This window comes from Thamnophis elegans, unplaced genomic scaffold (assembly GCF_009769535.1).
Source record: "Thamnophis elegans isolate rThaEle1 unplaced genomic scaffold, rThaEle1.pri scaffold_42_arrow_ctg1, whole genome shotgun sequence".
NCBI classification, from domain to species: Eukaryota; Metazoa; Chordata; class Lepidosauria; order Squamata; family Colubridae; genus Thamnophis; species Thamnophis elegans.
The window spans coordinates 12,741-25,430 of NW_022473894.1; the positions used below are offsets into that span (position 1 = coordinate 12,741).

General features: G+C 48.3%; 2 protein-coding genes across 2 annotated transcripts in view; both read right to left on the reverse strand.

Annotated features, from left to right (window-relative positions):
• LOC116523541 (serine/threonine-protein kinase MRCK gamma-like) overlaps positions 1-12,690 on the reverse strand; it is a 187,355-nt gene that overhangs the window by 2,194 nt on the left and 172,471 nt on the right. The window lies entirely within an intron of this gene.
• On the reverse strand, positions 2,072-9,317 carry LOC116523545 (lymphocyte-specific protein 1-like). Its single transcript, XM_032238657.1, has 4 exons — positions 9,236-9,317; positions 7,626-7,763; positions 4,349-4,429; positions 2,072-2,238 (listed from the first exon to the last, which is right to left on the reverse strand). Exons 1-4 carry the CDS (start codon positions 9,308-9,310, stop codon positions 2,146-2,148), a joined length of 387 nt encoding a protein of 128 aa, XP_032094548.1. The 5' UTR covers positions 9,311-9,317; the 3' UTR covers positions 2,072-2,145.

The window sequence follows — 12,690 nt, forward strand, 5'->3', positions numbered from 1 at the left end:
CTTACCTCTCCCAGTGACGAAAGAGCAGAGAAGAAGGACTGTGGAGACACGGAAGAATTGTCAGTGATTGAACTTACTGACTGGAGTCTGACTGAAACGGGAAAATGGGGAAGACAATTAGCAAGAGACTGGAGCTGCAGGGGACGTTTTCTTCCAAGCGAGGCCCTTGGTGAGTGGACTTCAATTCCCACAATCTCCCTGCGATCATGGCTACCGCTGAGAATTCTGGGATTTGAAGTCCATGCAGATGGAAGAGTCTGCCCTCTCGTCTAAAATTAAGTCCCGGACGAGAGGAGCTTTATGTACCACAGACCTGGCATTTAGCGACAGCAGCCTGAGTCCAGGGTCCTGATTGCTTACGCCATCTGGTCTCGGAGTGGGACTCATAGGGCCGGAAGGAGGGATCTCTGTAATGTAGGGAACCCTCCTTCCCCGGTAATGGCCCGCCCTAAAGTCCCCGCCATATCTGCCCCTCCCTGTTACGACCGTGATACTCTGACCCTCTCCCGTGTCTCTAGTCCCCTCAACCACCCCCATGGCCCCCGCATCCCCCGCCAGGTCCTCCGAATCATACATACCCATGCACTCCCCCAAGCAGTCCCCACGTAAAAGTTAAAACACAGAAAATTACAACAGTATAATAATAAAAAGTGGGACATTCATTCATCTCATACATATCCCATGCATATCCCATACAAAGAGAGGGAAAAAAAGATGAAAGAAAAGGAAGAAAATAAAATAAGTTGCGCAGTTAATTACAGGTTTAAAATGCGAGGTCAGTTAACAGAGCTGGCTCTTAGTGTTCAAGGTTGAAGTAGCTGGAGACCAGTTACAGTTCGGGTGGAATATATGGGGGGGTGTCTTATAACCCCTCTCTTCTTCTGCAAATTTATAAAAGTTCAACCGGCCGGAGCAGTCCAAGATGGTAAAAGGTTTTCTTGTACAGGCACTGTCTAGGGCGATGGCACGAGGGCAGTCACAAAGGATAGTAATAGTGACAATAGTCCAAGTCAGATGGAAATATGCCAACAAGCCTAGGAGTCCAGAGGCTGTGGCAGAGAAAGGCCAGATGTTAAAATGCCACAGTAAGCGATAGTCCAGCGCCAAACAGAGAACACAGGGGGAAGCCTCACAACAGCGGGGGTAAGCAAAGATGGAGTCACTTCTATAGGGCCACCTGACCAGGCAAGAGCGGAAGAGGGGGGGGGGCAAAGACGGGGCGAAGGCAAAGCCATACGGGAGGGAGAGCCATCCGAAGGGAGTGCCGCGGCACCAGGCAAAGCCAGCCGCCCAGCTTCCTCAGTCCCAGTAGTAATGATCGTCCACTCTCCCTCCGAAGCAGCAATAGTCCGGCAAAGCCCCTAGAAAACACAGCCAACACGCTCACCCTCAGCAGTGTTCTTTTAGTGAAACTTCTCGCATGCAAATAAATTTAATGTTCTTTGAAAGGATGGGTATTGCTGGTTTCCATTACTACCCTGTTTTGAGATGATAATAAAAGACACGGAAGGTATGTTGAGCAATGAGGAAATAGAAATGTTTGGTTCCTGAGAGAAGCAGATATACGGTAAGAAAAGGAACAGTGATATGATGGAAGCAAAAGATGCTCTTAAGTTTTTTCTGAACTTATCATGAATAAGTGCTAGGATGGTTGCCATTACACCAACACGGAAAGAATTCTTTTCACAGCTTAAAAGGCAGTTCATATGAAATCCTGACTCAAGAACAATTTTTATAAACATTGAATATGTAGAATGAATAAAGTGTTTCTATGAAAAAAAAATGGATTCTCATTGCTAGTAGAGAGTTGAGAAATGTTATTCTAAGTAAATGCATGCCTCCCCCATACATCCCTTAAAATACACCACCTAAATCATTCCTTAAATATTCCGTATGCCTTTGGGCTTAAAATGTGACTGTACCAATAAAGGTCCCTGTTTGAATTGTCCATTACCTTAGTAAGGGAGGAACATGACAAGGAATCGCTTTATAAAGGAGCACTCTCTGCTTCTGCTTATAGAAATCTGATAGCAAAGCCAGTCAGCCCTTGGTCAATTATTATTGACTTTATATGTGCAAAAAGAATTTGCAAATGCTATTTAGTACATCAGCCTACCTTTACCTGTGAGTTTGGTACCAGCACAGCTATTTTGCCCTCGCCCCATCTTCTATTGGCACCCTTTTGTACTGTCCATGTCCAGTTGCCACATACTTATATTTCTTGCCAGGAATCTTGACCTAAAAATGAGGATGAAAAATTGCAATTTCAGTGGTTAAAACCCAAATCCTTACTATTCTTCCACCCTACAGTTTTTGAAGTGCTTTGAAAAAAACTAAGTTTGACCATTAGCCATCAAATATGGGCTGATTTCATGCACTGTGCTTCTGTTCCTTTTTCTTTGGCCTGGAAGTTTAAACAACAGTTCATTATTTGATACCAGAAAAACCTGAACCTATGTCTGTGATGGCAAATCTATGGCATGCATGCAAGAGGTGGCATGCAGAGTCCTCTCTGTGGACTTGTGCGCTGTCGCCAGCTGATCTGATTCCTGGCATGCCGGCTAACTGGTCTTCATGGGTGCCAGAGCGCCAGAAAATAGGCCAAAAAACAGGCCATTTTCCAGACCATTTTCAGCCCATCTTTTGGGCATTTTTGGGCTGTCTTGAGCTAAAAGTAGCCACAAAAATGGTCCCCAAACCAGCCCAAAAACAGACATGGATGCCCAGCCAGCTGGTGTTCAGGTTTTCGGTGCTCCGGCATGGCCAAAGACCAGCTGGCAAGTGCATGCATGCACACTGGCCAGCTGTTGTTCAGGTTTCCAGTGCGCACACATGCATGTGCATGCATGCACAGTCCGGTTTGGGCACTCTGTGCCAAAAAAAATTCACCATCACTATCCTATGTCAAAAACCAAAATCACCTCAAACCTCTGCAGAAAAATAGCTCAAAAGTTAACAAGCAAATCTGCTGAATTGTTATTCCAGATGCTCCTACACTTTAAATCAGGAGTCCCCAATTCCCAGTCCAGGGATGGGTACCAGTCTGCAGTCATTCACAATTATTTATGTAAGATATGCAGTTGCATACATTCCCCCCCCCCAAAAAAAATAAATAAATAAAGGCAATAAATAAAATGAGAACAGGGTCAAGAATAAAGTTAGAAAAAGCAATATGGAAAAGAGAACATAAATATACATTGTAAAGGGGAATTTTGGTGAGTCCTCTATCCCCCCTTCTGTTTCCCATCCACTCTTCACTCCTTAAATATTTGTGTTAATACTTTACAAAGCATCGGAGGTTTTTCTTTATTTAAATCATCCATGGTTTTCGATCTCGACTCTCTTCCTCAAAACCATATTCCAAATTCCTGGATCCTCTTTACTGTGCAATATGTTCCATATAAGGGAGAATTTCATTATTATTATTTTATTGTATCCTGCCTGTATTATTTTTGCAAGTAACAAGCGGCAAACATACCTGAAACTCCTCCTCTTCTATTTTCCCACAACAACCACCCTTTGAGGTGTTGGGTTGAAAAAGATACAACCTTCTGAGGTTGAGTGGGGGGGACACAGTTGGCCACTAACATGGAATTAAAATTTATATCCAATCTATTTTCACAGAAAATTAAGAATATATTTGCACAACTAGCTTGGAGGTAGTTTACTTGCAAATTTTCCTTCCCTGCGTTCAATCCCTCTCCATCCCCTTTTTGGATAAAGACATTTATACCAACCAAACAGATGATGACAATGAAGAACATAGAATTCTGATTTGTGTGGAACTGGGCAGGAATACGTGACCCAGGATTAGTCAATGTGAACATTTGTTTTTAGCTCCATAGGTAGAAGCAATGTGCCTCTGTATGTCGTTTGTTGGGAAGCGCAAGCAGGAAGATGCTATCACACTCCTGACCGGTTGTGAGCTTCCTCGGGCAGCTACTATGCTTCTGGCAAAATAAAACACTGAATTAAATACATATTTCACTTGATATAGTGGAACAATTTTCCTTTAATACCATGAACAGGAGAGCTTGCATTCAATGAGCTGAGGAGGAGCCAACTGCATACAGCCACAATAATGGGAGAAAAAATCTTTCTTTTAATAGTCACAGGGTGGCTATAGAAGTCCTTCAAGGGTGCTTTAATTTGACAATGCATTACGTGAAGCATCTTTTCAAAGCTACATTAAGGAAGAGTAAAACTAAGCTGCTGTGTTGTTTCATTTTGCATCACTTCTGGGCCCTTTTCCAGCAAAGCCCCACCAGGCTTAACATGGATGGCCACTTATACAGAAAAAATTAAGCTTCATCATAGCATTTCTCCCAAAGGAAGCAGCAATCCTCACCTTAGAATTTGCATCTGTTTGGGGGTTCTCCTTTTGCTCCCAAAGGCTTCTTATGTTCACAATGTCTCCAGCCACAATGTCCTAGGAAGAACACAGACGTGATGAGAGATGTTTGAAGTGCCCTCTGTGAAAAGGTCTTTATGTTTTGCAAGTCAGGTCAAATCTAGAGTCCATATAGGTTCCATTTGGTTGATGACATTTATAACCGGACATCATTTTCATCACAAGATCAATCTCTGTAGAAGAAATTGTATCTTTCCAATGGTAGGGATTTGACCACATTTCAGACATTTCAGACATTTTCAGACATTTATTACGATTTATAGGCCGCCCTTCTCCCTGAGGGGACTCAGGGCGGCTTACAATCACGGGAGGGGGGTGCAATAATACAAGACAAACAGTGAGTAAACAAGATAAATTATAAAACACCAACTTGCATTCAACAGTCAAGCAACACTCGGGCGGGTAATTTAGAAACTTATCCCCAGGCCTGCTGGGAGAGCCAGGTCTTAAGGGCTGCGCGGAAGGTCTGGATGGTGGTGAGGGTACGAATCTCAACGGGGAGATCGTTCCACAGGGTCGGAGCTGCAACAGAAAAGGCTCTCCTCCGTGTAGTCGCCAGTCGGCATTGACTGGCGGATGGAATCCGGAGGAGGCCCAATCTGTGCGATCTAATCGGTCGAAGGGAGGTAATCGGCAGAAGGCGGTCTCTCAAGTACCCAGGTCCACTACCATGGAGTGCTTTAAAGGTGGTCATCAATACCCTGAAGCGCACCCGGAGATCGACAGGTAGCCAGTGCAGCTCGCGGAGGATAGGTGTAATGTGGGCGAACCGCGGTGCGCCCACTATCACTCGCGCGGCTGCATTCTGGACTAACTGCAGTCGCCGGATGCACTTCAAGGGCAACCCCATGTAGAGCCCATTGCAGTATTCCAGCCTAGAGATCACAAGGGCTCGAGTGACTGTTGTGAGAGCCTCCCGGTTCAGGTAGGGCCGTAACTGGCGGACCAGGCGAACCTGGGCAAATGCCCCCCTGGTCACAGCCGACAACTGATGGGTAAAAGTCAGCTGTGGATCCAGGAGGACTCCTAGATTACGGACCCTATCTGAGGGGTGTAAAATTTGACCCGCCAGCCTGAGTGTTGGAATATCAGCCAAATTGTTGGGAGGGAAACACAACAGCCACTCGGTCTTGTCCGGGTTGAGTACCAGTTTGTTAGCGCTCATCCAGTCCTTAACGGCCTCAAGGCCCCGGTTCATCACGTCCACCGCTTCATTGAGTTGGCACGGGGCGGACAGATACAATTGTGTATCGTCCGCATATTGGTGGTATTTTATCCCGTGCCTCCGGATGATCTCGCCCAGCGGTTTCATGTAAATGTTGAATAGTAGGGGGGATAAGACCGAACCCTGCGGCACCCCATATGTTAGGGGCCTCAGGGACGATCTCTGCCCCCCGACCAACACCGACTGCGACCTGTCCGAGAGGTAGGAGGAGAACCACTGCAAAACAGTGCCTCCCACCCCCACCTCCCGCAGTCGTCGCAGAAGGATACCATGGTCGATGGTATCGAAAGCCGCTGAGAGGTCAAGGAGAACCAGGATGGACGCATGGCCTCCATCTCTGGCCCTCCAGAGATCATCGGTCAATGCGACCAAAGCGGTTTCAGTGCTGTAACCGGGTCTGAAGCCGGACTGGAAGGGGTCAAGATAGCTAGCTTCCTCCAAGGCCCGTTGAAGCTGGAAGGCCACCACCTTCTCAACAACCTTCCCAATAAAGGGGAGGTTGGAGACAGGGCGGTAGTTGTTTAAAATGGCTGGATCCAAGGATGGTTTCTTCAGGAGGGGTCTCACCACCGCCGTCTTAAGTGCGGCGGGGAAGTGCCCCTCCCGAAGGGAGGCGGTCACGACCGCCTGGATCCAGCCATGTGTCACCTCCCTGCTGTTGGCAACCAGCCAGGAGGGACACGGGTCCAGAATGCAGGTGGAGGCACTTACAGCTCGAATGGCCTTGTCCACGTCCCCAGAGGCAACGTCCTGGAACTCAACCCAGAGATGGTTTGCCAAGTAATCCCCCTGTGTCTCGGCTGGATCTACGGCGGTGGAGTCCAAGTCCGAACGAAACCGAGCAACTTTGTCCGCCAAGAATTGGGCATAGTCCTCAGCCCTACCCTGCAAGGGGTCTCCCGCCTCCCTCCTATTAAGGAGGGAGCGGGTGATCCTAAACAGGGCGGCTGGGCATGACTCGGCAGACGCTACCAAGGCGGAGATATGCGTTCTTTTGGCAACTCTTAGTCCCCGGATGTAGTCCTTGGTGCAGGTAGTCAAAAGTGCTCGGTTCTCCTCGGACTTATCGGACCTCCACAGGTGCTCTAGGCGTCTCCTCCGGCGCTTCTTCTCCCGGAGCTCCTCGGTGAACCAATCCACTGACCCGGAGGGGCCGTAGGGGCCGTAGTGGCGCAATCCGGTCAAGAGACTCCGACGCCGCCGAATGCCAGGCGGCAACCAGAGTCTCCGCCGAACTGCGGGCGAGAGTGTCGGGAATTACCCCAAGCTCCGTCTGGAACCTCAAGGGGTCCATAAGTCGCCTGGGGCGGAACCACCTGGTCAGTTCCTCCTCCCTACGGTGGGGGTTTGGCCTCCGGAAGTCAAGCCTCAGTAGGCAGTGGTCTGACCACGACAGGGGTATGGTCTCATTACCCCTCAGACCAAGATCACGCATCCACTGCTCCGAGAGGAATACGAGGTTGAGCATGTGACCCGCTGTATGAGTTGGGCCCCGAATTACCTGGGTCAAGCCCATGGCTGTCATGGAAGCCATGAACTCCTGCGCCCCATCAGAGCGTTCACCGAGCGATGGCAAGTTAAAGTCCCCCAGAACTATAAGCCTGGGGAACTCAACTGCCAGCTCGGCTACTGACTCGAGGAGCGAGGGGAGGGATGCTGCAACGCAGTTGGGAGGCAGGTACGTTAGCAGCAAACCCACTTGACCCTTGAGGTCCAACTTTATCAGCAGGGACTCACACCCGGCAAGCTCCGGAGCAGGGACCCTACGAGGTAACAGAGACTCCCGGATAATAATAGCCACACCGCCACCCCTTCCCTGGGCTCTCGGCTGATGAAGCACCTGAAATCCCTCTGGGCACATCTCTACAAGGGGGACTCCTCCTTCTGTGCCCAGCCAGGTTTCAGTAATACATGCCAGGTCTGCCCTCTCGTCAACAATTAAGTCCCGGACGAGGGGAGCTTTGTGTTTTTTTTTTAAAAAAAAGTTACCTTGCAGGGCATTGATTTTGCAGATGCCTGAGCCATTTCACCAGTCTCCCAGAGGCTTTTTATGCTGGCCACTGCGGCACTATTGGTAGGAAGGTCAATGGAAGGTTGGCGCACTGGCTTCGGAGTTTTGCTGGAGATCTGCAAAATAATACAAGGGTGAACTGGCTTTCTAGTTTCAAAAAAACCTCTCTCTCATAGTCAAGTTTCTTTATGAAGCACTGAGTTGATGCATCCGTTAGGGAGAATCAGCATTATGGTAGCCATCCAATTTAGCAACTGATCAGAAAATGTCCATCCCTCACAGCCTTTGTGCCAATATAATAGCAATAGTGCTTAGAGTTATATAACATCCCATGGTGCTTTACTGTTCTGACCTAGGTTTCCTGAGAAAGCATAAACCACAATCTTAGTCCCCCAAACCCTCTTTTATTTATATGGCTGTGACTGATGATCATTCACAGCCCAACAGAAGATTCCGACAGATGTCTGCTCTAGTTGCCATAGTCTTTTTGGGTAACGTTGATAAGCACCCACCTTTATCTCCCTTAAAATGCTGCCAGAGACCTAATTGCCAATTAGTTTTGCAAGGCCAAACCTAGCAAGAGTCATATGGAACTTATCAGATCTTGAACCTACCAGATGAACTAATTGCTTCCTGCAAAGGTACATTTGCTCCTTTTTTTGTCTTATGGGGGGGGGGCAATCATCTCCAAGCCTTTCTCCCAAGTCATCCCTTTTTTCTTAATTGTTCTTGCCTTCTGGCAGCTCTGTGCATGTGCACACTGGGAACAGGCTCCCACTGTTCCTCTGCCTTGCTGATGTCAGGCTCCGGAGGCTGACATCACTATCAGATGGCCCTCGTTCCCTCTCTGCCTTCAACACAGAGCCTTTGTCCGAGCCTTCCCCAGACTTGAGGACTGGCCCATGTTCCTCCCCAACCTCCTCACTGTCCGACTCTGCTGCCGGCTCCACAGGCCGCTGGCAGACCACAACATTTACATCCCTCTCTGGGTAGTTTACAATATCAGCACATTCCCCCCTAACAATCTGGGTCCTCATTTTACCGCTCTCCAAGGGATGGAAGGCTGAGTCAATCTTGAGTTAGTCAGGATCAAACTCTGCTGTGGGCAGAGTAACCTGCAATACTACATTCTAACCTCTGCACCACCATGGCTCTAATCTTTCATCAATGGCCAGGCAAAGAAAAACAGTGCAAGAAAGCTCAAACACCTGTGGCGCACACACATTGCCTTCATTTCATAGTCATAAATCAGTTACATCAGATAAGACAAAGGATAATGCCATCAGCCAGGTTAATCATGGGTTAGAATACCAGAAGAAGGTGGATTTTAGCCCATTGGGAATTAATTGCCAAACAAAATATTATAATACAACTCTACTTTTCTGGCTGCCATGGAAAGGAGGACATCTGCAAAAACACATCAAAAGCTAAAATCTTGCATGGGTGACAGTAGTGCTCAGTTAACTTGCCAATGAGTGAAAATCAATGGACTTATGCTTTTGAATGGGCTTGCTGTAACACATTTTTTAAGATGACTCTGAAAGTACTTCTTTGAAAAGCTTGTCAAAGTCAGTGAGTTTAAACTCACCTCAACGGCTTGAGTGTATTGCTCAAGTTTATCATCAATCTTGGAAACTGGAAGTGGTGCTTGGGTCTTCTTCATACTGTTACTGGAAGGAAAGAAGATGGTAGAAAGGGTGCTTACCACAGACCCAACATTTCAGAGCCTAAACACCATTGTTTATTTAGAATTATGACCAGTGATTTCCACAATTTGCATAGAACACATAGCACGCTGAATGGCAATGTGGCTTACTTATTTATGGCTTAGTTTTTGGATGAACCCCAGCGAGGATGATTTTCTAAATCATGATTCATGGTTATCTGTATCAAATGGAGTTTATTTAGTAGCCTTTAGTTAAGCAAACCGCAGTTTACTATGTTATATAAGCATACACAAGAAGAACAAGTGGCAGCACAATTCAGAGTAATTTGTTGACTGAACCCTGATTAGGTTTGGCGGAGGGGCCCCCGAGGGCTGCCTTCCATGGGGAACAAGCACAACTCAGCAGCCATCCGGGGTGGTGGTAGTGGTGGGGTGTTTCCCAAATGCAAAGGGCTCTGGCTGTGGGGCCAGGACCCCCCCGGGAGAAATTTTGGGGTTTTGTGTTGTTTGTAGAATTTTAAAAGAATTCTAGAGACGAGGTTCGGAGTAGAAGAATAAAGTTCATTTTTATTATCCAAAAATCAGAGCTAATTTGAAAACGGTTTGCAAAGCGTTGGTGGGTCTCACCCTGACTTCACCTGAGTCACAAAGGAGAGCCACACCAAATTCGAAAGTGAAACAGTAGTTATACCCTCCCTAACTCCTCCTACTCCTCGTCAGCTAGCCTGACGAGGGTGGTTACAGACCAATCAGAGACAATAATTACCCTATCTTTTACCTTATTTGAGAATACAATTTTTAACCAATTAGCCCTTGGCATCCTTCTGGCCAATCAAGCAATCACATTTTCCCGCTCAATTCATAGCCACTCCTCTTACAGTTCATTGTTCTCCTCTCAAGTATTTACATATTCCTTCTCTCCGCCATTACCACGTGGTATAGCTCCCCCTAGGGGACTATTTCAGTAAAATATAAACACTTTATATTATATTATTACTCCAGTGTGACCGTGTTGTGCCCAGGATTTCTTCCGTCTGTTAGTCTGCAATGGAGATTAAGAGTCCGTTCAGAGGCCCCCAGTGACAATGAAGGCAAGCAGACAGCCGAAATCATCCTCAGTTGTAACAATTGTTTTCATTATTCTCAGGTGTAGAAATTGAAATATTTACACCAACAAAGGAGAATCTTTGTAGCTCAGAGCTGACACGAGGGATCCTGGGGGGCTCCCCGAGTTTGCTTGTTTTCTTGCAGGCGTTTCAAGGAAGCTCCGGCAGCACCAAGGATCCCTGAAATACTTGCCTGCCTTTCCTTGTTTTAAACAAAAGGGCCAAATAATTTTAGTAAAGCCAGTCCTTATTTATTGTTCATTTCATGAACTAAATTGACAGGCCATCCATGTCACAGACTCTGGGCAAACTTCCCCTCTGTGTGGACTGGGTGGAAATGAGGAGATCTCGGGAATCACAGGGTGGAATCTTCCCCAGCATTCACGGCTACTGAAAGAAAATACAAAACAAAGGCCTCTTAATCAAAACCTGAAATGGGAAGAACGGAAGTTTTGCCTTTGTGTCCATTGGACACTTCAGACCACCTTGCAAATTTAGCCTTCAGCTGGTTAACCTGCTCCCGTTTAACAGGCTTGTAAATCTAACAAGTAAAGAGAGAAATGCGTTCAGCCTCAATTCCAGTGTAATCTTTTATTTCTGGAATAGTTAAATGTAACGTGGATTCTACACTGGGCTGTGTTTTAAAAAGTCATCGCGGGCTCCGGAGGAAGCCGGGGGGGTCAAAAGGGCCAAGTAGGAATCTGGTAGAAGAGAATAATTTTAGTTCAGGGTTGAACTGTGGGGGCCTTGGGGCTTTCTGGCCTTGGGGCTTTTCTGCGCTGATGAAGTTACCTAGTTTGGTAATGAAACATCCAGGTTCACAGAGCACCAAGGAGCCCCCAGATCCGAATCCAGCATCTCCAGCCCCAGGTGGGGTCTCGGTCCGGGTGGCGCCAAGCTCTGCTTCTTCCCCTCTTCCTCCCTTCTCCAGAGCCACTGCAGTGCCAGCGGAGATCGGGGCAAGTACAACCTGCGTTCTCGCACAGTGTTGTGTGGCACATGTGGGCAGCCGGCAGAGAAGTCATCCGGGGGCACGAATGTGGGCACCAGCACCATGTCCACCGGCTCCTCCTCCTCCAGCTTCACCATCATGCGCAGCTATCTCAGTGGAGGCACCAACCTCGGGGAGAGCCTCCTGCCCCGCTCCTACATCCTGGGCAGCTATTAGAAAGAATAAAATTCTAGAATAAATTTTAAATTAACATACCTCGACTCTTTGCAACTGTTCTTCAACTTGAACTTGAAGATCTCTATTATTATCTCTATATAACCTACTATTCAGTAGGGAGCGGGTTATCCTAAACAGGGCGGCTGGGCGGGACTCAGCGGACGCAACCAAGGTGGCTATATAAGATCTTTTCGCTGCCCTAAGAGCCCTGGTGTATTCCTTGGTGCAGGTGGTTACTATTGCTCGGTTCGATTCGGACTTATCGGACCTCCATAGGTGCTCCAGGCGTCTCCTCCGGCGCTTCATCTCCCGGAGTTCCTCGGTAAACCAAGGAGGTCTCCGGGATCCGCCGCCTCGGAGGGGCCGTAGTGGCGCAATCCGGTAGAGGGTCTCCGATGCTGCCGAGTGCCAAGCAGCAACCAGAGTCTCTACCGGACTGTGGGCGAAAGTATCAGGAATAACCCCAAGCTCCGTCTGGAACCTTGACGGCTCCATAAGTCGCCTGGGGCGGAACCACCTGGTCGGTTCCTCCTCCCTACAGTGGGGGTTTGGCCTCCGGAAGTCAAGCCTCAGTAGGCAGTGGTCTGACCACGACAGGGGTATGATGTCGTTACCCCTGAGACCAAGATCACAAATCCACTGCTCCGAGAGGAATACGAGGTCGAGCATGTGACCCGCTGAATGGGTTGGGCCCCGAATTACTTGGGTCAAGCCCATGGCTGTCATGGAAGCCATGAGCTCCTGCGCCCCATCAGAGTGTTCGCCGAGCGACGGCAAATTAAAGTCCCCCAGGACCATCAGCCTAGGGAACTCAATTGCCAGCTCGGCTACCGACTCGAGGAGCGAGGGGAGGGCTGCTGCAACGCTGTTGGGAGGCAGGTACGTTACCAGCAGACCCACTTGACCCTTGAGGTCCAACTTTACCAGCAGGGACTCACACCCGGCAAGCTCCGGAGCAGGGACCCTACGAGGAGCTAATGACTCCCGGATAACAATCGCCACACCCCCACCCCTTCCCTGGGCTTTCGGCTGGTGCAGCACCTGAAATCCTTCTGGGCACAGCTCTACAAGGGGGACTCCTCCCTCTGGGCCCAGCCAGGTTT

Coding starts and splice junctions, on each gene's coding strand:
- LOC116523545 (XM_032238657.1), bottom strand. CDS start 9,310: ATGAAGAAGACCCAAGCACCACTTCCAGTTTCCAAGATTGATGATAAA. Junction 7,764..9,235: donor AATACACTCAAGCCGTTGAG/GTGAGTTTAAAC, acceptor ATTATTTTGCAG/ATCTCCAGCAAAACTCCGAA. Junction 2,239..4,348: donor AAACAGATGCAAATTCTAAG/GTGAGGATTGCT, acceptor CCTCATTTTTAG/GTCAAGATTCCTGGCAAGAA.